Source organism: Boleophthalmus pectinirostris, unplaced genomic scaffold (assembly GCF_026225935.1).
Source record: "Boleophthalmus pectinirostris isolate CB_2022bp ecotype Guang Dong unplaced genomic scaffold, ASM2622593v1 HiC_scaffold_20, whole genome shotgun sequence".
NCBI lineage: Eukaryota > Metazoa > Chordata > Actinopteri > Gobiiformes > Gobiidae > Boleophthalmus > Boleophthalmus pectinirostris.
Window position 1 is genome coordinate 28006910 of NW_026571153.1, and position 24200 is coordinate 28031109.

A 24200-nucleotide genomic window follows, 5' to 3' on the forward strand; every position below is an offset into this window, starting at 1 on the left:
ATGGTGTAACTTTTTGGTTGGGGGTCTGTCACCTGCTTGTTGCTGTGGATGTGACATTGCTTTGCCTGGAATGTTCCACAGTGTGACATTAAACAGCTCTACCTTACATCTATGTATTAATGCAAGGAACGTCTTTCTGTGTCTCTGTTTGTTTGTCTGTTCCACACATAACTCTCGACCTGCTCATCTGAATGATCTCAAATCTGAAGGGTGTCATCCTAATGGGGCGGGTGTGTGCCGTGCCAAATTTCATGTTGCTAGGGCAAAAAATATTTATTGTTTGTTTGTTTACTGTTTATGTGTTTATTCTTTGTTTATTACAGGCTGTTCACTATACTATTTCTTAAATTACAGATAGTTTTGCAGCTCAAAAATGCTTAAAAAAAACGCATTCTGACTGTGAGCGGGGTCGCCTCTCCACAGATCTGACCTGTAACTTGGTCTGGTGTGGTCTCTGTGGAGATAGAAAGGTTTAATACCACACTGTGAAACATTCCAGAAGAAGCCATAACATCTTTATGGAGAATCCGTGTATCTTTCATTCATTTGTTTTTCAATATAAAACCAAAAATAAGAAAATGAAAAAAACAACAACTGTTTTCTTCATTATTTGTCTACAAAACCAAAATGAAAAAACAGATAATGATTTAAAATTTTTTTTTTTTTTCAGTTTTCGATTTTGTGTTTAAATGAAGAATGGAAAAAACAGATAACGACCGTTTCCCATTTACGTGACTTCCGTGACTGTGATGCCAAACCTTTGCACTGCATATGACTGAACCAGGACTGATCCAGGTCTGGGACCAGACCGGGACTGAGACCGGGACCAGACCAGGACCAGACCGAGATTGAGATCAGAACTGAGACCTGGACCAGACCGGGACTGAGACCAGACCGGGACCAGACCGGGACTGAGACCGAGACCAGGTTGGGACCAGACCGAGACTGAGACCGAGACCAGGTTGGGACCAGACCGAGACTGAGACCGGGACTGAGACCGAGACCAGGCCGGGACCAGACTGGGACCAGACCGGAGGCTCAGAGCCCACTCAGCTCAAAGCTGAGGCTTGGACCCTGCAGAGGCTCAGAGTCAAAGCTCAGAGTCCACTCTGGTCCCGGTCTCGTCCCTCTCTGGTCTCGGTCTGGCCCCGGACCTGGACCAGTCATGGTTCAGTCCGTATGCGGTGCAGAGGTCCGACATCGCAGTCACAGAAGTCATGTAAACAGGAACACGTAAACACAAAAACCAAAACTGAAAAAATGAATCATTATCTATTTTTTCATTTTGGGTTTGGAGACAAAAAGAAAACTCTTGTTTTTTTTTCGTTTTCTTATTTTTGGTTTTATATTGAAAAACGGATGAATGGATGACACACGGATTATGGAGTGAGGCATCTGATGGACCCTGCAGCAGAAAAGTTACATAGTGCAGCTTTAATGTCACACTGTGGAACATTTCAGGCATCGACATCTCCATAGAAACAAGCGGGTGATGGACCCCCAACCAAAAAGTTACATAGTGCATCTTTAAGTTCATGTTTTTTTCAAAGCTTACCCATAACAACCGTGCATTTATAATAAAAATAACAAACGTGTATTGTCATTTTTTTTTTTTGACCCAGTCCAGTTCATCCCAAATATCAAACATTCTGACATTTCCAAGCGTCTATATCGGAATAAGATTCTGCCCCACCCTTCTTTGGTGCGAAATGGTTTGAACTGTGGAATCGGACTTCATCTTGGTATTGGCCCTCTTTCTCAAGCTCGACAGCGACCTCTGCAGCTCCAGCCTGGCGTCCGCGCACAGGAAGATGTAGAACAGAGGGTCCAGTAACGTGTTCAGACTGGTCAGTCCGTAGCAAAGACGGTAGACCAAGAAAATGGAACGCTCCAATCCGCACGGCTCATCGGCGAAGAGGAGGGACACGAACCGGTAACCCCCCACTAGATGGTACGGCCCAAACACCACGATGAAGTTGATGGTGATGACCACGAGGATTCCCACGATTTTGCGGCGTTCGTGAGCGGAGAGGGAGGGCGAGCGTCTGAGGGTGACTCCGATGTGGGCGGATGTGTAGCTAGAAAAGAAATAGACAACAAATATTATCATGGATGTAGTAGAGTAGTATATAGTATAAATAGTGCTGTCAAGCGATAAAAAAAAAAAGAGAGATTAATTAATTATGATCTGTAATTAATTAATCTAATTAATTTCTTTTTTTAATCTCACCTATAAATAGCTGAGAAAAGCTTCAACTTGAGGTATTTTGATTTAAATTCATTATTACATTATTGTGGCAGAGCAAAAGACATGTATATGTATATATATATATATATATATATATATATATATATATATATATATATATATATATATATATATATATATATAAGTCATTTACATTCTGCTGTGTTCTTTTATCAAACTTTAACTGTGTGTGTGCACGATGCAGGAGCAGGCAGGTGGGATGATAAACTAGTCCCACAAACTAAATATAAGTGTAAAGTTAAATATACAAATTAGAGCCCAGCCGATATATCGGCTGGCCGATATTATCAGCCGATACGAGCAACTGGAGACATATCGGCTATCGGCCGATATGCTTGCTGATATGGGCTGATATTTCACGTGGGCATGTTATACCTCGTTATAAAGTTTAGACTCTACATTCTGTTCATTTAATCCAATTTACAGACAGATAAATGTCCTCATATGTGGCTCCGCATCAGTATTTATCTGCGGAGTCATTTGTCTGTGTTTGTGTCCGTACTGTCCCTGAACACACCACAGAGTTACGTCACTCATGTGTGTTTGTTTACACCTGCAGACACAGATCCAAACACTGAGATTATTTTCTTTTTACGGACAATCGGTTTGAATCTGGATTAAAAGGACATTTATTAGTGCAGACTTGTGATGTGAGGAGGAGCCTGTGTGAGGCTGAGTGTTGGAAATATGTCGACTTTGAAGCTACTTTTGGTTCGTTCTGATAGGTTAGCGATTAGCTGCTGTAGCTCCCGCACATAAATCAGACTGTTTTCTATTGGTCTATTGTAAAGTGACTATATTGGCCGTATATTTGTTACTGGACCTGCACTGATATGTAAATGAGCTGTGAATAGACATGTGAATTATGACATTTGCGCATATAATTAATTACTGCGGCGCGCAGCATTTACGGCTAAAGGCTAATAGCGCTAGTTTCTTTACTAGTTATGGGTCGGTCGCGAACGAAATGACTCTTTGAAGCAAACGACGGGAGCCTGATCCTTATTGGGACTGGGAGTTGTGTTTTCTCTTTCTCTCACTTTATTTCTCTGCACGTCGCGTGCAGACTCGTGGTAGTTTGACAGCGGCAACGGCTAAAAATGAAACTTTCAAAAATATGCGTGTGCATAGGGTAAAAAAAAACGTGCATATATATATTTAGCATAAAATAAATAAACCAGGACTAATCTTGGGTCAAGAGAGGGAGAGAGATAGAGTCCGAGTCCCGACACTCAGTCCTGGTTCAGTTCTGGTTTAGTCCTGTTTTATACATGGTTTAGATCTGTTTTAGTCCTGGTTTAGTCCTTTTTCAGGACGTGTTTTAGTTCTTTTTGAGGTTGTTTTGTTGCTCCAGCTCCTGTTGGGCAGTTCTCACGGCTTGTTCTTGACATGTCAACTGAGCAGAATTTTGTTTGGCAGTTGGTTATTTAAGTGGCCTTGGTTTATCAGCTTCCTCGCCGGTTTTCACAGCTGGCAGAAAGGGTGAGAAACTACAAACATCTGTGCAACATGACACTCAGTGACAATAAAGACGCCAAAGGGCAAGAAATTCATGGAGGGAGATTGCTGACATTTTAGGCTTGGACGACAAACATTGTAGAAAGGTCTGGCATAATCTCTGTGCCAAGTTTGCAAAGGCCAAAAGGCGGGTAACCAAAAAAAAAAGGAGAGGTCAGGCTGGAGGATGAGAAAGTGCAAAGTGAGTGAGGGGGCGGGGCGGAGTGAGGGGGCGGGGCCGTTCAGCAGCAGACCATCTTTTGAAGTCTGAAATGTCAGAGCCCAATTTAACCATGTTCTTGTTCTTCTCACCTCAAGAACAAGAACACAGTTCTTATGTTCTTATGAAGTATGAATAGGTGTTAAGCGGGTATTTACAGACACAAAACTGAGACAGACTAAAGCTGCATTGTGTAACTTTTCTGGTGGAGGGAATCCTTTTCTCCATGGAGATGTTATTGTTACAGTTACAGTGCAGAGATTCATAGATACAAAACTCAAAATCATAATTTTCATGTTCCAAAATGTGTCACATCAAGAGGTCAGGTTCTTTTACGATCCAGAGGCTGTAAATTGTGGAGCAGTTTTCACATGTGGTTAGTGAAGCACATCAGAGGTGTTGTTTAAAAAGAGGAAATGTTTGATATTTCATGATGATGTTTGATAATCACTCAACTGTGGATGTTTCATTGTGTTTTAATTCATGTTTGAATCAAATGAATTTAATCTTAAAATCTTTTTTATACAAAGCAGTAATGTTCAAGTTTTAATGTCTTCATAAGGTGGAGGCTTTAATATGACACCCTTTTGGGTTTTTCTACTGTTTTTATTTATTTATTATTATAATTTTTTTTCTTTCTTTTTTTTAATGTTATATGGGCAAAATAAATAAATAAATTGCTTTGTCTAGAATGTTCCACAGTATGGTATTAATCCTTTCTATCTTCATTGAGACTAAACTAGACCAGTTTAGAGGTCAGATCTGTGGAGAGGTGACCCCACTCACAGTCAGAATGTCTGTTTTTTTCTAGGGAATTTTAATTTACAAAACCACCTGTAATTGAATAAATGTACAGTAGAGCTGTTTAATGTCACACTGTGAAACATTCCAGGCAGAGCAATGATGTTTCCATGGAAACAAGCAGGTGACGGACCCCAAAAGAAAAAGTTATGTAGTGCACCTTTTTAAAAAAAAAAACATATTAATCTATTTTCTGATCTATGTCCTAATGCAGTTTCCTCATCACAATCAGACCTGGACTTGTGTTTTGTTTCATTCACATGTTTAACTCACAAACCTGCACATTTAGACTGAGTTCTTCTCTCCAACTCAAAACACTCTGCACCAAATTGTGATGTCATTAAGTGGTAATACAGGAAGTGTTCTATTGTGTTGTTAAACTAAATACACCTTCACTAGAATCACTTGGATGATTATAGTCCTGGAACTGCCAATCTGAACTACAGATAAAGAAGCTGTGAACTTGAAAACTACCACTTCATGACATCACAAGGTGGAACAGAGCATGTTGAGCGTTGGAGATCTAGACAAACTAATAATGCAGGATTACTCAAACATGTGAATGAAAACACAACTCCAGGTGTGTTTTTGATGAGGTAACAGTATTATCACATGACTTAAAGCTCACAAGAACTTTTGTGAGATATAGTAACAAAAATATGCATATATCACATGACTGTAAAAAATAAATAAATAAATAAATAAATAAATAAAAACTTTTAGTAAAACCATAGCTACAATTGTGTTAACTATGTTTTAGTGAAATTAGTCCTGAACTGTCATATGCACTTTAAATCCTAATGCACTTTATTTCTGTAGCACATTTTACAAATAAAGCAGTTTCTAAAGTGCTGCAGAGAGATCAGAAAATGGAGACAACAAAAAGTTAAACTGCTAAAAATGTGATCATACCAGTCCTGAACAATAAAACTGATAAAAAATCTAATAAAAGCAAAACCACCAAAAGACACAGAGTCCCACGCAACTCACGCAGTGTTAAAGTCAGAGAGTAAAAGTGAGTCTTGAGACGAGACTTTAAACACTGTGGGGCTGTTGGGACGTGGAGGGTTCCAGAGTTTAGGGTCGGTCACAGAGAAGGTCCTGTCCTCCTGGTTTTAAGTCTCGTCTTAGGCCCCATGTACGGGTAAGTAAATCTGGATGAGGTTTAAGATGGGGCTTTGACTATGAGGCCAGTCCATTCAAAGCTTTAAAAACAAACAGTAAAATCTTAAAATCAACTCTAAAACGAACTGTGAGTCAACGCAATGACGCTAAAATCAGGGTAATGTGCTCACGTTTTTGCTTCCAGTTAAACGTGTAATTTTGAACCAACTGTAAGCGGTAAAGTGCACGGAGGCTGATGCCAGAGAAAAGTACGTTACAGTTGTCGAAATGAGTGGAAATTTAAAAAGTAAGTAACACTAGAACGCACTGATTTTTAATCTTATGCAAACTACTCTAAGGGAGTAATCAGTTATTTCTAACTAACCGTAGCTTAATAAGTAGTAGAAATTCAACTGAGTAATTAAAAACGCTGGGAGAAAGAAATTAAAACAGATAATAACAGAACAGTGGGAAAACATATGTGAAAACTGCTCATTCAACTTCTTGTTCTGCTTACGGGAATTCAGTTGGAAAACCATAATCGTTTTTTTATAACTCCTAAACAACAAATGAGAAAACCCGAAAGCTCGCATGTTGGACTTGCGGAGATAACGAGGCTCACCATCATTTTGGTCTTGTGTGAAACTGAAAACATTTTGGACACATGTTGGATCAACAATGACAAATAACTGGTTTCACTATTAATCAAAATGTGATGACACTATACATTGGAGATGTACCAGATTTACCAAACAATGTCAGATATTTATTCAAAATCCTTTTTGTGCAAAAAGGCAATTACACGTAAGTGGCTTCAACCAGATCCACCTAACTAGAAGACTGGTTAATTGTTGAAGAACTCATAAAATGGAACGTTTGACATACATGCTAAGCTCCAAGCTGATGTTTACTATGCAAATGGGCTAAATGGTCTAAATACAGTGTGTTTTAATTTAGTTAACAGATAGGCTGCCACAGCTAAGTACTTACAAAAAAGAGTATTCCAGGGGAACATGTAAGAGTGTTGTGTGTACATTTATGTGTGTATACATAAGTATATGTGTACATATATTATTCCCTCCTTTTATGTAAGTGTGTGTGTATATATAGTTATATATATGTATTTTCTCCCCATCTAAACATGTGTTAAATTCCTTGCCGATGACCTGTTTTGTTTTTGTGAATGTTATTATATAAAATATTAATAAAAATTAAGTGAAAAAAAAAGTAAGTAAGGAATTAAGTAAATGTGGGTGCAGTTTATTGAATATAGCCTCTCTATATCCACTCAAAACATTTTTCAGTAAAATAACAATTTGAGGTGGACAGTACTACTAATTACCTTTACTTATTTTAATATTTTTTAAAGAAATTATACTTCTTGGAGTAGTATTTGGACAACATACTTTTACTCCTACTTGAGTAATACATTTGTACTCTTACTTGGGTAAAAGTTTTGGTTCCTCTTCTCACTGTGAGGTGTCTGCAAGTAACACAAATGTTTATTTTGATAATATTGAATGATTAGAACATTTGTGTTTCCTTCAGATATAAGTGAGTTTTTTTCTCGTGTGTGTTTTTCAGATTTTGTGCATTATTAAATGTTTTGCTCTTGGAATAGTTTCTGTGCAGAACAGTTCAACCTGACTTAGCGTCACTACTTCCTGTCCAATTTGATCTTTATCAGGTTTTTGGTTGCGCTGAAATGAATCAATATTTTAAATGAAGCCAGTGAAGGGGAAGCTGTGGCTCGATGTCAATGACAACATGTGAAAAAGTCCACACATCAAATGAATACTTGAGCAGAGGACACTTGAGTTTAAAAAGACACATGTTTATAACCTGTATTTTGTCGTTGTGCTCAAATGGTGTTCAGTAGATGCTCCGTCCTCAATATTTTGGTGCCCTAATTTATATACAATTAAAATTAAAATATAATTATAATGCTAATTTTAATTATTTAAGAATGGTACATTATTTTTAAAAATATGAAAAAAATAAAAAAAAGTAAAATGCTCAATTAATAAACACAGTCTTCCACCCGGTGTATATGACCTGTGTCCTCTGCTGTGTGGATCTGCATTACAGATTAAACATCATCATCATCATCATCATCATCATCATCATCATCATCATCATCACTCACATCAAACTACAAAAGCAAACTCTGTGCACTGGACTCGTGCGTCTGTTCTTCAGACAAAAAATAGACTCAGTGAATGACACGCAGGAATAAACTGTCTGGACAACTTTTTTATGGCTTTGATGTTTGATATTGTCCTGTGTGTGTGTGTGTGTGTGTGTCTATGTGTGTGCTTGTGTGTCTGTGTGTGTGTGTGTGTGTCTGTGTGGTGTGTGTGTGTGTGGTGTCTATGTGTGTGTCTGTGGGTGTGTCTGTGTGTGTTTGTGTGTGTCTGTGGGTGTGTGTGTCTATGTGTGTGTCTATGTGTGTGCTTGTGTGTCTGTCTATATGTGTGTCTGTGGGTGTGTCTATGTGTGTGCTTGTGTGTGTGTGTGTGTGTCTATGTGTGTGTCTGTGGGTGTGTCTATGTGTGTTTGTGTGTGTCTGTGGGTGTGTGTGTCTATGTGTGTGTCTGTGGGTGTGTCTATGTGTGTTTGTGTGTGTCTGTGGGTGTGTGTGTCTATGTGTGTGTCTATGTGTGTGCTTGTGTGTCTGTGTGTGTCTATGTGTGTGTGTGAGTGTGTGCATGAGTGTCTGTGTGTGTGTGTGTGCGTGTGAGTGTGTGTATACGTGTGTGGTGCGTGAGTGTGTGTGAGTGTCTGTGTGTGTGTGTGTGAGTGTGTATGCGTGTGTGTGTGTATGCGAGTGTATCTGTGTGTGTGAGTGTGTATGCGTGTGTGTGTGTGCATGTGTGTGCGTGTGAGTGTGTGTGTGTGTCTTTGTGCTGTGCCTTGTCTCTCCCTGATCAGAAGATACAAATAATTGGTTAGTCTTTTTTTTTTTTTTTTTAAATTCATTTCAATTTGATTTTTTTTTTTTTTTTTTTTTTTTTTTTTTTTAGGTTGTTTATTTTATGTTTGACAATTTGAATAAAAGTGTCTGATAGTTCTAAGCCACAGTGAGGCAGCCTGCTACTGTGCACAGAGTCTATTCAAGAAACACATTTTGCTCTTACAGTTGCTCCTACTTTTCCCAAATACTTTGTTCACTACTTCAGTAATTTTGTGTACTACTACTACTTCACACTTTTACTTGAATACTATTACTATTACTTACTATTTTAGATGAAGTGTGATTTGTATTGCTGCAAGGATTGAACCACCAGCGCCAGTGTAAGTCTGACAACTTCTTCTTTACTTCTAGGAACAAGTCATACACCGGTGCAGTGGAGATTTTCTGGGAAGTGTCTTGCTCAAGGACAAAATTGCTGCATGCATTGAGTGAAGCAGAGACGGAACCATCGAACCATCAACTTTGGGTTGTGAAAAGGAAATTGCACTTGTACCAAGAAAACCACCGGCTGAGCTCTGAGATCATTTGTTTCATCAGCTACAGAATTTTTCTTTTCTGTTTCTTTTCATTCTGAATTTATTTAATCTTTTTGCCTGGAAACTCCAGAATATGTCTCTGTATTTTGATACAGATTGACATTCTGGCCCCCACAGTCTGGTCCCCACACCCTCACTGCGTCTCAAACCTGCTCAAATGTCATTGTTCAGTCAGATTTGTTTATTTCTGTGAGTGAGTCAAACGCTTCACTCATGGAATCTGCAGAAATTGGCTGGAAAATTGGTCGGGAAAATCTGAAAATCGGTCAATCACACAGGGGAGATTCAAAATTTAGCAAACAATTTCTCTGTTTTTTTTTTTGTTTTGTTTTTTTAAATCCCCCTTTAAATCTAAAGCACATAAATGTTCAAGGTCTCTCATGTGTTTGATGTGTTTTATGTATTTGTTGGGAGAGATTAACACACACACACGATACTAACATGACTAAACACACTGATAACAGCCAAACACTCATTTCCATCTGTTGTCCCAAACAGCTGGGCTCAAACTCTAGAATATTCCACACTCCACTCACTGCACAGTCCAACAATAAAACATGATCCTTATTATCACTTCGGCCACACATTTTTACCCACATACTTCATATTTTGCCCAAACATTCACGTGTCTACAGAAAATCTTCTCAAATCACACTGCAACTATTCTGCCCTAAAAAGGAAAAAGCAGTAACTGTGTACTTTGTCAAAAATTACTTAAAGGGCCCATCTCATGCAAAATCAACTTTTCAGAGCTTTCTACCTTCTCAGAGAGATGTGTGGCTCTTGTATTTGTTGCTGAATGGTTTTTAGATTGATTTGGCTTTTTTTTTTTTACAAATTGCAGTGTATTTCTGCCATCCTCCCACGAGACAACGAACTAAAGCTGCTACAACGATGACGCGGCAGATACACCTATGACACGTTTTACGTAGCTTCACACCTGACCCCTCCCCCACTCCACCACCTCCACCCACTCACACACCGTCCTGCGTCTGCTGTTCTGTGTTATTTATCTTTATTTTTCACTTCAAACACGCTTTTTGTAAACATGTCCTCATGGAGAAAGTGTATTTGGCTGCGATGGCAAGTCAAAATTATTGTCATGCCGACAGAAGAAACAAGGCTTGCTAAGTGTGGAGTTTATTTCTGGGAACACAGACAAAAAGGTATATTTTAGTCTGGTCCCGGTGTGGTCCGGTCCCGGTCTGGTCCCGGTCTGGTCCCAATCTGGTCCCGGTCTCAGTCCTGGTCTGGTCCTGGTCTGGTCCCAATCTGCTCCCGGTCTCAGTCCTGGTCTGGTGCCGGTCTGGTCCCGGTCTCAGTCCTGGCCTGGTCCTGGTCTGGTCTCGGTCTCAGTCTCGGTCTGGTGCTGGTCTGGTCCCAGTCTTAGTCCTGGTCTGGTCCCGGTCTTAGTCCTGGTCTGGTCCCGGTCTTAATCCTGGTCTGGTCCCGATATGATCCCGGTCTCAGTCCTGGTCTGGTTCCGGTCTCAGTCCCTTTCTGGTGCTGGTCTGGTCCCGGTCTTAGTCCTGGTCTGGTCCCAGTCTTAGTCCTGGTCTGGTCCCGGTCTTAATCCTGGTCTGGTCCCGATATGATCCTGGTCTCAGTCCTGGTCTGGTGCTGGTCTGGTCCCGGTCTTAGTCCCAGTCTTAGTCCCGGTCTTAGTCCTGGTCTTAGTCCCGGTCTCAATCATGGTCTGGTCCTGGTCTGGTCCCGGCCTCAGTCCTGGTCTCAGTCCTGGTCCTGGTCCTGAACTTAATCCTGGTCTGATCCCGGTCTAAGTCCTGGTCTCAGTCTCGGTCTCAGTCTCGGTCTGGTCCCGGACCTGGTTCAGTCCTGGTTAAGTCACAAAAACGGGATTCTTATATCCTTTTTTTTTTTTTTTTTTTTCATTTAAACACAAAATCAAAAAAAAAAAAAAAAGAAAAAAAGAAAAGTCAGTTTCTGTTTTTTCATTTTGGTTTTAGAGACAAATAATGAAGAATATAGTTGTTTTTTTGGTTTTCTTGTTTTTGGTTTTATATTGAAAAACAAATGAGTGAATGATAGATTCTAGAAGCACAATAATGTGGAGTGAATGAAGAACGACGACGAGAGCCTCTGACAAGTCTGTAAAGCTCTCTACAAACATTATTATTATTATTATTATTATTATTATTATAAAGGCAGGTTTTGCTCAAATGTGAACAAATAAGGAACAGGGAGGAGTGTATTTCATAAACTGTTCCGGTTACTGTATTTTTATTGTCCTTCCTTGAACGGCTCAAACGTGTAAAACTTAAGTGTTAAAGGCTCAGCAGCTCGCTTCCTTCTGTTTCTCACCCATCTTATCTGGTGTGACTTACACACATTGTACTGTAAACATCATTTTAATAAATATTTCCTTTTATTAGTATAACATAACATATCTGTCAGTTTTGAACTACGCCTCTGTCAACTTCAGTCTTAGCACAGTCGTTAAACCTATTGTGACTTTTGTAAAATTTAAGTCATCGTATAACGTTTGTATCTCCTCAGAAATATACCTGGAGTTGTATTTTGTTTCATTCACACATATTTTGAGAACTCCTGCTTTATTTTGCTGCTCCTTTTACTTTTGTTCAGTTGGTAATTCCAGGGCTGAATCATAAAATAACCAAACAGAGGTCCTTTAATTTCAATAAGATCTCTACTACGACTGCCAGGTCAAGGATTTAAAAGTGTTCTCCTGCTTTAGAAAAGAAATTGGGTCTTGGAGAATTTATTTTATTTATTTATTTATTGAATAGGGACAGTGCATATTAATGAACATCTACAACCCTGCAGTGTAAATATGACACAGATTATAGCAAATATCCTGTAGTCCCTAGACAGATAACACTACAAATTTAACAGAGAAAAAACAACAAAACAAGTGACAGTTCTAAACTAAAAATGCCTACAAGTCTGGTTTTCCTTTAGCCGCTGTTTCAAGTGGGATTTGAAAGTGTCCAGTGTTGGAGTTTCTCTTATTGATAATGAGACAATGTTCTAAAATGTAGTTCCTCTGACTGAGACACACTTTGTCTGAGTGTGGAGCGTCTGTGTGGAGCTCACAGTTCCCCCGAGCTGTGGCCCTAGTTCCCACTGACAGACTTTACTTTAATAAAATCCTGTAACGGAGGAGGGACAAGTCCATGCAAAACTTTATAGATAAAACATCCATATTAAAAATCAACAAAATTATTAAAATGAAGCAGTGGTGAAATGAGAATGGTTTCTTGTCCAATATTTTTATGGCTTTAAAAAAAAGTGTTTTGACGGGTTTGAGTTTTGTTCCAGCAGCGAGTGACAATCCTCTATATGAGACACAATCATGGAGTGTAAAAACATTTGTAGAGTCATAAATAGGCCTGTAACAATAATCAATAAATCGATTAATTGTACGATAACTTTTAACGAGCTCGATAACTTTTCTAGCCACGATAAATTTTATTTGCAGCTTGTTTGTTTCTCTCGCTCTCTCTTGCTCTTTCTCACTCTCAAGAGACTGAATGTTAGAAGTTTCTCTCGCTCTCTGATTCCTCTCGTTTAACAAGCGTAATGATGCTTGAACCAAATGTGCGTGTTGTCTGAGTGCAGAAACACCAGATAGACTGTCTGTCAGAACCAAAACAGTTCATCGCAGAGTGACAAAACAAGTCATGATGCCAAATCAACACGAGTGAACAGGACACGTCTCAGCATTCACGTGCGTCAAATGCACCGAGCGCACAGATGACGAGAAGAAAAGTCTCAAACCCCAACAGCCCATAAACCCAAACCTGAGCGACAGAACTAGCCTAGTGCCCGGGAGAACCCGAAGTCCCGAAACCAAACCGACACGACACCAGACAGGACAGAGGCTCCCTCATGGAGAAATAACATCCTGTGTCGCAGGTTCATACGAACACTTCAAGACCAAAATGACGAGACTCACAGCAGCAGCCACAGAGACGAGACACAATATTCCAATGTAAGTCAGTGACTAAAATCACTTTTAAGGACAATTTTGTTACAGAGACTTAATAATCCATTTTATTTATTGTTTTGGTTGTATTTGGTTCAGCAGTGGTTTATTTAAGTGCATTTTTGTTAACAAGTTCTTCGCTGTGAGTCAGACACATTAGGCTAGTCCTGTGTTAAGTCTTATTTTTTGTTTTATTTAGGCCTGTTGTTTTTGGTTGTCTGTGTTAAATGTTCTTTAGAAAGTAAGGTTTATTGATCATTGAGAAGATGTATTTGCATTTTTATTCCATGGTCATTATATTAGTTGAAATTGGTCTCAAAATGTCAATATTATCGTTTATCGCAATAAATTCTTGGTCAATTAATCGTCCTGCAAAATTTGTTATGATTACAGGCCTAGTCATAAAAGATCTTACTTGTCTAAAATTCACTAAATTAAAATGAACAGTTTTTGTGAGGCGTTTAATGTGTTTTTAAATGTCAATGTTCAGGTCCAATGTCAGTCCAGGTATTTAAACTGTTTGACGAGGTTGAGTTCCACCTCGTCCAGAAAGAATCTGTAAATATAAAGATGAACGTTGCCAGTAATTCATCTATGAGTCTGATGCTGGTCTGGTGTCACAGTTCATTTCACGTTCATGCATCAAAAATACATTTTGGTCGTTCTGCTAGTGTAGTTCTACTGTAAATCCTGTTTCCTGGATAGAGGAGATACTTTGACTAAAGTCATCAGGTGACTGCACAGCTGTGAGGAGCACCCACTCCCACTGACGACATCAAATCCAACATGTCATTTATGGGGGTCATCAGATCTAAACCGGGACTTTATCATTTAAAAGAAAATAATCAGCCCAGAGGAAGTCACATTTGTCTCAAAGGTATCCCCAGGTTTGACTACTTTTTTAAGACCTTTTTAAGACGACTTAAATGAAAATTAAAACCAACATTGCACCCATTATTCGTGTGAAAAACACCAGATCCAATTCTAAAAATGAGCAACCAACTACAGAACTACACCTTTCCATATAGTATCCATCCAGTGTCTTCTTCCACTCTACTGATTGTTTACTCATTGCTACCGACGCCAGAAACCAAAGTACTGTTTGCACATACTCCAAATTAGACGTTCATTAACATTATGTCATTTCACTTTTTTTTTTTTTGTCCTCCCTCCATTGCTTGATTGATTCATTTTTACATTTTTTTTTAATTTTGTGTTTAAATGAATAATTTATGTGACTTAAACTGTGATACTGGACTTTTGCGCTGCATTCAAACTGAATCGGGACTAAAACAGGTCTAAACCAGCTCTAAAGCAGAATTGAACCAGGACTAAACCAGGTCTCAGTCCTGGTCTCAGTCCAAGTCTGAGTCCCAGTCTCAGTCTCGGTCTGGTCCTAGTCTGGTCCTGGTTTCCTGATCACCAGACCAGGACTGAAACTAGGACTGAGAGCCGGTTTGAAGCTGGTTTAGACCTGTTTCAGTCCTGTTTCAGTCCTGTTGTAGTCCTGTTGTAGTCCTGTTGTAGTCCTGTTTTAGTCCTGATTTAGTCCTGGTTTAGTCCTGGGTTAGTCCTTTTGTAGTACTGGTTCAGTCCTGTTGTAGTCCTGTTTTAGTCCTAGTTCAGTCCTGGTTTAGTCCTGGTTTAGTCCTGGTTTAGTCCTGTTTCAGTCCTGGTTCAGACCGGCATCGCAGTTTAATTCACGGAAATGGAAAATGGCTGTTATCCGTTTGGTCCCAGTCTGGTCCTGGTCCCAGTCCCGATCTGGTCCTGGTCTCAGTTCTGTTCTGGTCCCGGTCTCAGTACCAGTCTCAGTCCTGATCCTGGTCCCAGACTTAGTCCTGGTCATGGTCCCGGTGTAAGTTATAGTCTCAGTCCCGGTCTGGTTCTGGTCTGGTCCCGGACCTTGTTTACTCCTGGATGAAGTGACAAAAATGGGAAACGGCCATTATTTGTTAGTTTTTTTTTGTTTGTTTTTTTCCCATTTTTCATTTAAACAGAAAAATGAAGAAAAAACAAAAAAAAACAAAAAAAAACTCATCATTATTCATTTTTTCATTTTGGTTTTGAAGACAAATAATGAAGAAAACAGCTGTTTTTTGTTTTATATTGAAAATTGAATGAACAAATGAAACATGAATTAAAGATGTGGCTGTAGGTTTGTTCCCACAGTGTGACTCTGGCTCCATCTAGTGTTCACAAAGGGGAGTGCAGGTCAAACTCCAGTATTTTCCAGGCTTGTAAAAGTAATGCAGCAGATTTTAAAGTGCACTGTGTAACTTTTTGGTTGGGGGGGGGTTCAATCACCTGCATGTTTCTATGGAGATGTCATTGCTCTGTCTGGAATGTTCCGCAGTGTGACATTACACAGCTCTACCTTACATTTATTTAATTACATGTGGTTTTAGAGCTCAAAAATATCTAGAAAAAGAGACATTCTGACTGTGAGTGGGGTCGCCTCTCCACAGATCTGACCCGTAACTTGGTCTGGTTTGGTCTCCATGAAGACAGAAAGGTTTAATGCCATACTGTGAAACATTCCAAACAAAGCAACATCTCCATGGAGAAAAGTATTAGACAGACCCTCCACCAGAAATGTTACACAATGTTTCTTAAAAGTGGCTGTAGACTTTTTTTCAGTGTAGTTGAGCAACTTTTGTTTTACCCCAGTGAACTGTCTGCATTATTTTTTTATTTTTTTTAATAAAAGATGCACTGTGTAACGTTTCTGGTGGAGGGTTATCACCTATTTCTCTCCATGATGTTGCCTGGAATGTTCCACAGTACGGCACAGACTCTACAGAGACAGGAGATAGGGCCAAGTTACATGCCAGATCTGTGGAGAGGCGAGCCCACTCACAGTAAGTATGCAAGTTTTAAGTCAGTGAAAACCCATGTTACTGAGGAAATGGAAGATGGATACGTTTAATGCCATACCGGGACATTCCAGACAAAACTAAATCTCCATGGAAACAAGCAGATGGCAGATAGATGATCTTCCACCAAAAAAGACGGTCAAAATCAGGTAGATAGAACGTAAGTAGAAGTAAAAAGTAGTGGTCCAAGAAATTACTCAAGTAAGAGAAAAAAATAAAAAAATTGGGGGGAAAACTACTTAGGCACCATATTTTTCGGACTATACGTTTTTTTTTTTTTTTTGGTTTTTTTTCTTCATGGTTTGGGTGTTTCCTGTGACTTACATATTAAAATGTTTACAGTGAAGTGTGCAGAGGTTCTAGTCTTGTGTGTGAGTATCTGCTGCTCCTGTTCCTCCTGCATCACTGTCACTTCACTCTACTGCACATGTCTCCTGCAGAAAGAGCCTCTGTTCTGTCTGTATCATGTCAGTCGATCGCACCATTACTTCTGCACCACTGAACAATTTAACATTTAAACAAACTTGTAAAGACGACTGAAAAGACTGAACACAAATGCCCCCAAAAAGAAAGTCAGATTTTGCAGATTACAAACTGCAAGTCGTGAAATCTGCAGCTGAAAACGGTAATCGAGCAGCAGAAAGAAAGTTTGGAGTGAGAGAGAAACTTGTGACACCAGGAGGATGCACCATGAAACTTTCCTGAAGTCACTGGATGGATGGACAAAGTCTGGACTTCAGTGACACTGAAACCATCCTGTCGGGATTCAGAAAGGCCCGAATAATTCTAACTGGAACTGATGCTGAGTCTGACGACAGCAACACAGAAGAGGAAGCGGTGCTCTGTTTACCTCTGGAGGTCGTGGAGTTGTTCAGAAGTGACACCGAGGATGAAGAATTGAATGGATTTAGTGATTTGGAGTGAGATGGAGAGTTTAGTAAACTTGTTCTGTTCTGTTGTTTATGTTCTAGTTTATCTGAAGAACTGTTCATATGTGACGTTAACAGTCTGTTGTTCTGTTCGACTGTGTGACTTATATATATTTATTTATTTTTCTTAAAAAACATATAACTTTTAAATTAAAAAGGTCCTATTTTATGCACAATTGACTCTTGGGGGCTTTATGTCATGTTAGAATGTTGTTCCCTCATCAAAAACAGACCTGGAGCTGTGTTTTGTTTCATTCACACATGTTTGAGTAACTCTCTGTTATTCTGTTTACATCTCCAAAGCTCAAAATGCTCTGTTCCACCTTGTGATGTGTTACGACCCAGCTCGTTTGGGGTGAGGGAAGTAACAAAAATAAAACCAAGATGTAAAATGGAATAAATTAACTAATTAATTAACAGGAATGTACAGGTAAATTAACAAAAGAGTAAAATATACAGAAAGCAACCTAAACAAAGAAACAGAACAACAGAATAAACAGAGTTTTGTGCCAGAAAAGGGGTCACGCAGGCTTACAAAAAAAGAGTGATAAAACTTAGGGACACACACTAAACTAAAACACAAGTTCCCCAAATTAAACCACATAAACCCACAAACAGAATCGAGTGACCAAATCAAATAAGGCACAAAACAAAACTGAACTAAACTACACACACAAACAAACAAACTAAGGCCTGGGGCCGTAACATGATGTCATGAAGTGAGTTTTCAAGTGAACAGGTACCTTTTACCTTTAGTTCAGTGGAGATCGGAAATTCCAGGACTGAAACCATCAAATGATTCTAGTGAAGGAAGTGGGCACTTGTATTACCACGACATCACAAGGTGGACCAGTGTTTTCCTCTTCTGCAAGACTTGTGTGTTAAACATGTGAATGAAACAAAACACAACTCCAGGTCTGTTTGTGATGAGGAAACAACAGAACATAGATCAGAAAATAACCTAACCTAAACCCTTTAAGCTTTAACTGTCAGCACGTAACATCTGATTTATAAGCTGATTTAATTCAAAGGACAAAATATTAAATATGCACAAAATTAGCTTTTTTTTGGAACAAAACACCAAAATGAGACAAACTAAATCCTATCTGAAGGAGCGCTCCAAGAAACACCAATGTTCTAATCATTTCCTATTGTCTACATAAAGTTTTTGTCACTTGGGTCTGGTCAAGTGGTAACGGAGGGAAACAGGGGCAGATTTTTGACATTCAAATGTCTCTTATTCAGAAACTAGAGGGACTATTGAAATAAGTAAAGTATCAGAATGTAGGAAAGAGTTACACTCCAACAGGGTCAAGTTAAACCTGTGATATTCTTTCAAGTTGTTGACAAAAAAATTTAAAAACTCATGTCGGTAACGGAGGGAATGAAATATGCAGCACTTTTTGGGCAATAAATCCAAACAGTGATAACTCTTGGTTCTCACTTCCATATCCTTAACAAACTGGTTTGAATATTTGCTTCATATAGTTTTCTACCATATGGTACAAGATTAGGTTGAAAAACCTCTTGAGTAATGAGATTTTTTATTAAGAAAGGTCATGGTAACGGAGGGAAAAGTAACGGAAGGAAAATTGTGCAAACAAGTAGAAGGTGCAGGATTTTGTTGCTTTTTTCTTCCAAATACTTTAAAATTACTTCAAAATGAAAAGGAAACTATTTCTATAAAATATGTCAGTCCTTCCAAGCTAATTTTTATCATTTTAAATAATTTTTTGGGAAAAATCCTGTCCCTTCATCAGCAGTTCAAAGATGGAATAACACAAGATATGATGAAATACATCCATTTATTGACATGATTTGCAGGTCTTTGAAATTTGGGAAATAATTTTTGTTCCATGTTTCATACATGGTCTGTTTAAACGTATGGAACTTTAGAACCAAAAATGGTACAGAAAAAAGGTCAACAGTTTCATAAACTAGAGTACATATGTATCTGTTCAATATATTTTTATATCAGATGCATTAACTTGAATTTTTGGCCTTGCTGTTTACTTCTGCTTGACTGGGCCCCACTTGTAGAACCGAGTTCTACAAACATGTGAGTTTTGTAGTCCTCTGTGTCTTTTTATTAATTTATTTTTTAAAATTAATTTATTACTATTTAAAAAATTTTTTTTTAAGATTTTATTTATTGCTTTTCTATAGGTTTGCTTTTACTTGACTTTACTGGTTTTAGTGGTTTAAGAGTGGCAAGGAAAAACTGAGCTTCTAGACCAGGGCTGCTCAGGCTTTTTCAGTATGTGAGCTACTTTTAAAATGGTCGTGTCTGAAAGATCTACCACCTAATACAAAAATGTTAAACATATATTTATTTGTAAATGTATTATGAATTCTTACATGTACAACACATTTTGAGGTATCTTGCATAACATCATGAGATAAAACTGCACAACACAATTAAACTTTTTACATGTTTGTAATTACTTGAATCAGGGGCGCCCACTGTTTTTCAGCATGCGAGCTACTTATAAAATGTCCAAGTCAAAAATGATCAACCGACTACAAAGTCAAGTAAACTGTACTGGACTTAAGAGAACTTTCAATAGCACTTTACAGAAAACTGAAAAAAGTGAAGACAGTGATTAGGATTTTTAAACCTGTTTTTTTAAGTTCCTAACTGGAGTTACATGGTTAGTACGAGTTTTACAGTGGGATTTAGCCTCTGCACATTTACCAAACCAAACCCAGATGTATTTGTGCACGTTTATTAGGCAAACTTTAGGCCACATGTCGCGGTAGATCTGCTCTGTGCTGTTGGCTCCTGTTGCTGCTCTGTGCCAACACTCTAACATAAATTTAGATCAGTTTTTGCTTCGCGTTTTGTCTTGTCCTTCTAATCTGCGAATTGTGGCAGGAGCCTGTGCGCTTTACCCGGGAAAGAGCGAGAGCGTGAAAAGGCGAGGAGCAGTGCGCTGACGTGAGCAGATGGACAGGTAGGATGTCTACTCTGTACAATAGAGTAGATCATCATCATGTGTTATTCCTGTGTCCACAGAGACCAGAGCTTCTTCACTGGAATAAATCTTCACACTGTCCAGCTCCAAACTGTGTGTCTCTGTACTTGTGTGTCTCTCTCTGTGTGTTTAATTCTGTTTAAGACAATACAGAACTGTGGAAAACTAAAGACTGTTTTGGTATTCTTTTACAGAATTAGATCAATTAAATTAAATTATACATATTTATACATTTCACGATAAGGTAACATAAGATAAATCTGCATATTCAGCATGATTTGATCAAATTTCATCAACATGAAAAAGTGACATTCATGTTCTGAGAAAAATATGTGTAAAGGGGATCGAAATAAGTTTCAAAGCCTAAACATAATTTTATTGCAATCAACCGCTTTCCATAACTTTTTTACGCAAATCCAGCAACCTTTTTTTTTTTCAGTGTAGTGAGGATTATTGTGTGACGTTAGTGGTGATTTTGGTGACTTTTGGCATTTGTTTCATTTTCGATGGCATCTTCAAGTGGAAAAAAGCGATCCATGGTTTGGGATCACTTTGATCTAATTCCACCTAACAAGATAACCTGTTTTCTTATTTACAGCTGCTATTTATGTTGCTCTTTACATATTATTTAAAATCATCATTATTGTTGTTAGGTACGATGTATGCACAAGTCTTGTCTTATTGTTAAATTTGTCCACTAGAGGTCAGTGTTTCTCCGAGGCCTCAGACACGTCGAACCATTTGAGACAATATTGCGACTGAGGTGTCAGTGCTTCACGACGCTCCATTCACCCATCGCTATTTATAACATTAGTAGGTTTAGAACGTTTTCTGCTATTGACTTACCCCAGAATTCCACACGGCAGCATGAACCCCAGAACCACCGTCGTGATCATGAAGTGAGCGAACCTGGACGTGACGGGATACTGCTCCAGACACAGCAACCTCTCCTCATCGAACACCGACGGCAGCAGCCCGCACAGGCAGAACAAAAAGGTCAAACTCCACACCGCTATTCCCATCGCCGCCGCCACCCGGACCGTACGCACCCGCCGGCTACTCAGCGGGTACACGATCGCCAGGCAGCGGTCCAGCGCGATCAGGCACAGGAACATGACGCTGGCGTACACGTTGACGTAAAAGACATAGCCCACCAGTTCGCACGTGAGCTGTCCGTAAGGCCACCGGTGACCACCACGCAGGTACAGAATCCAAAGAGGTAGCGTTAAAAGTTGAAGCAGGTCCGATAAAAGTAAGTTGAGGATGTAGACGAGCTGGCATCCTCCCCCGCCCGACCGACCGAGATGGTAGAGTCCCCATAAGGACAGGAGGTTGCTGGGCAGGCCGATGGAGAAGATAAGGCCGTAGATGCAGGTTAACCCAAAGCAGTCCGTGTCCAGGGGGAGGTTGCAGGTCCCGTTGGACATGTTGGCGGAATGGGTTGCATTGAAGAGATCTGGCTCGGTAGAATTCATTTGAGACGGTCAGGCAGAGCCACGTCGGTATGCATGGTCTTGCGAAACGGCTGGAGATGTGATCGGAGGTTTGAGGGGTTTGACGTTATCCAGGATCCATTGGGAGACTGAAGTATCTGAAGAAAGCAACAGAATTATATTGTCAGTGAAACAAAACACAACTCCAGGTCTGTTTTTGTGGAGGTAACAGAGCTAGAACACGTCTTAAAGCTCACAAGAGTCCATTTTGAGTAATATAGGCAGTGTTGGGAAGGTTACTTTTAAAATGTATTCCCCTACAGATTACAGATTACATACCCCAAAATGTAGTTTGTAACTTAATCCATTAAATGATTTAAAGTGAGTAATGTAATCTGAATACTTTGGATTACTTGATATTGTCATGCTTTTTAAAACTACATGGATGTAGCAACCACATCCTGAAAATTCTTGTTTGTTCTCTTCAAATTGCCTGTTCAGCCCAAGTCTCCATGAACAGGTTTGTGTTTAATGTAGAGACGCAAAGACTAGGAAGATGTTAACATAAGATGTTTTATCTGCTAAAAGACAATAAAAAAGCCCAGTCTTTCCTTAAACATATTAAAAATATTATTGTTAGAAAAATGCTTTCTATATGAGATCACCTTAAATTATGTCCACCTACTGTTAGTGTCATATTGTTTATACCTGGTTTAATCCTGGTTTAGTCCTGGTTTAGTCCTGGTTTAGAATAAATTAAATAAATGAGATGTAGCCCAAAATGTGAAAACAGGAAAATAACGCCCTGTAATCCATTTATTTCAGCAAAGTAACTGTAATCCAATTACCACTCACTGAAACAGTAACTGTAACTGAATACAGTTACTCATAATTTGTACTCTGATTACGTAACTCTGGTACATGTAATCTGTTTACTCCCCAACACTGTATATAGGAACTTTTAAAATGAACCTGGTTGCACTAGTCCATCTTTGAAAATGTCTGGGTAATTTCTTTAATCTACCATATTTTCCAGGTTATTAGATGCGCTCTTAAGACGCCAACCCCATCAAAAAACGACCACGCGCCACAATCCAGAGCGCCCTATACACGAATCCACTCGGGTGTCCTCATCATTCCAGGTGGACGAGGAACTGAACGGAGGAATGAACTGAAAAAGCAAGCGTAATGTGCCACTTCTAGACACAACTGAACAACTGAGTCACTGCGAACACGCCGACAATCCGTTGGTCCCAGACAGCACCCTCCCTACACGCCACAACTGAACAAAGCCCAGAGTCACCGTGAACGCACAAACAAACAAAACCACTCACCCATCACACTGTTGGGTTTCCTTTAAAGTCTGGTGCGGTTTATTTGTGAAAAAAGTTCAAAAATAGACCATTCAATGACAGTGCACCTTATAATCCAGAGCGACTAATAGCCCGGAAAATATGGTATTTTATGACTTCAACGTTACATATTATGTCTTTAAATTTTAAACTTTATTGATGCAGAAGGGAAATTATATGGACACATTTGCTCAGAGTATAAAAGAGTAAAAAATATAAATGGTAAAAGCAAAAAAGGTGCATGTTATTAATCATTATTATATTATTTATTGGTGCGTAGTTGACTAAAAATGTTGTTATATTTCATGATGACCCCAAATGGACTTTCCAATTAGTGCAAAGCAAATGAATCACAAATTAAGTTAACATGACTTGAATTAAGAAAGTTTTATGATTTGAGATTTTATTCAACAGGTTTAAATCTACCAGTGGAAGACTTTTTAGTTAAATACATCTTGCTACGCTTAAAGCTGCGTTGTGTAACTTTTCCGGCGCAGGGTCCGTCAAACGCTTTTCCCCGTGGAGATATGTTTTTGCTTTGTCTGGAATGTTTCACAGTATAGCATTAAACCTTTCTATTTTCATTGAGAAGACCCCACTCACAGTCACAGTGCCTTTTTTTTTTTTAGATGTTTTCGAGCCGTAAAACCAGCTGTGATTGGATAAATGTAAAGGTGGAGCTGTTTAAAGTCACACTGTGGAACATTCCAGACAATGGCGTATCCATAGAAACAAGCAGGTGATGGACCCCGATCAAAAAGTGCATGTTTAAGATAAGAAAAACAACTCTTAGCGCAAAAAAATTTTTTTACACAAAATCAAATGTTGCTTGAATTTTAAAAAGCAAGCGTATTCCATTTGTAGAACTTAGTCAAATAATGTGAAATGTTCTTAATTTAAGTCATTTTAACTTACCTAGATGTTGATTTTTGCAGCCTACATGGAAAATTCCCTTACCTCCCAAAGTCGTTTTTCACAATACCAAATCCCAGTCGGTCCCTCTCCCCCACGTCTGTGACCGAGGCTGGGAACACTGTGTCTGGCTGGTTCCTTGTCAGTTCTCTGATCGTTTCCTCCACAGGAAGTCCACTTCTTTAGCTTTAAAGCCAACATCCTGAGAGGTGCACCGCCCTCCTGACCCCTGCTCTACACTCTCACACGCTGACAGAGTGGACAAATGGTCCCGCTGGAGAGGACACGTTTGACCCTTTGACTCGTCTCTCGTTCGCGAAGTTGGCACAAAAATATGAACATTGGGCTGTTATGA

At 39.1% G+C, this 24200-nt stretch overlaps 1 protein-coding gene across 1 annotated transcript; it reads right to left on the reverse strand.

The window, feature by feature from the left end:
• Positions 1 to 1666: 1666 nt before the first annotated feature.
• On the reverse strand, positions 1667 to 23951 carry si:dkey-165a24.9 (probable G-protein coupled receptor 132). The gene is made up of 3 exons (XM_020933757.2): positions 23849 to 23951; positions 20995 to 21739; positions 1667 to 2078 (listed from the first exon to the last, which is right to left on the reverse strand). Exons 2-3 carry the CDS (start codon positions 21621 to 21623, stop codon positions 1667 to 1669), a joined length of 1041 nt encoding a protein of 346 aa, XP_020789416.1. The 5' UTR covers positions 21624 to 21739; positions 23849 to 23951.
• Between the last annotated feature and the right edge of the window lie 249 nt (positions 23952 to 24200).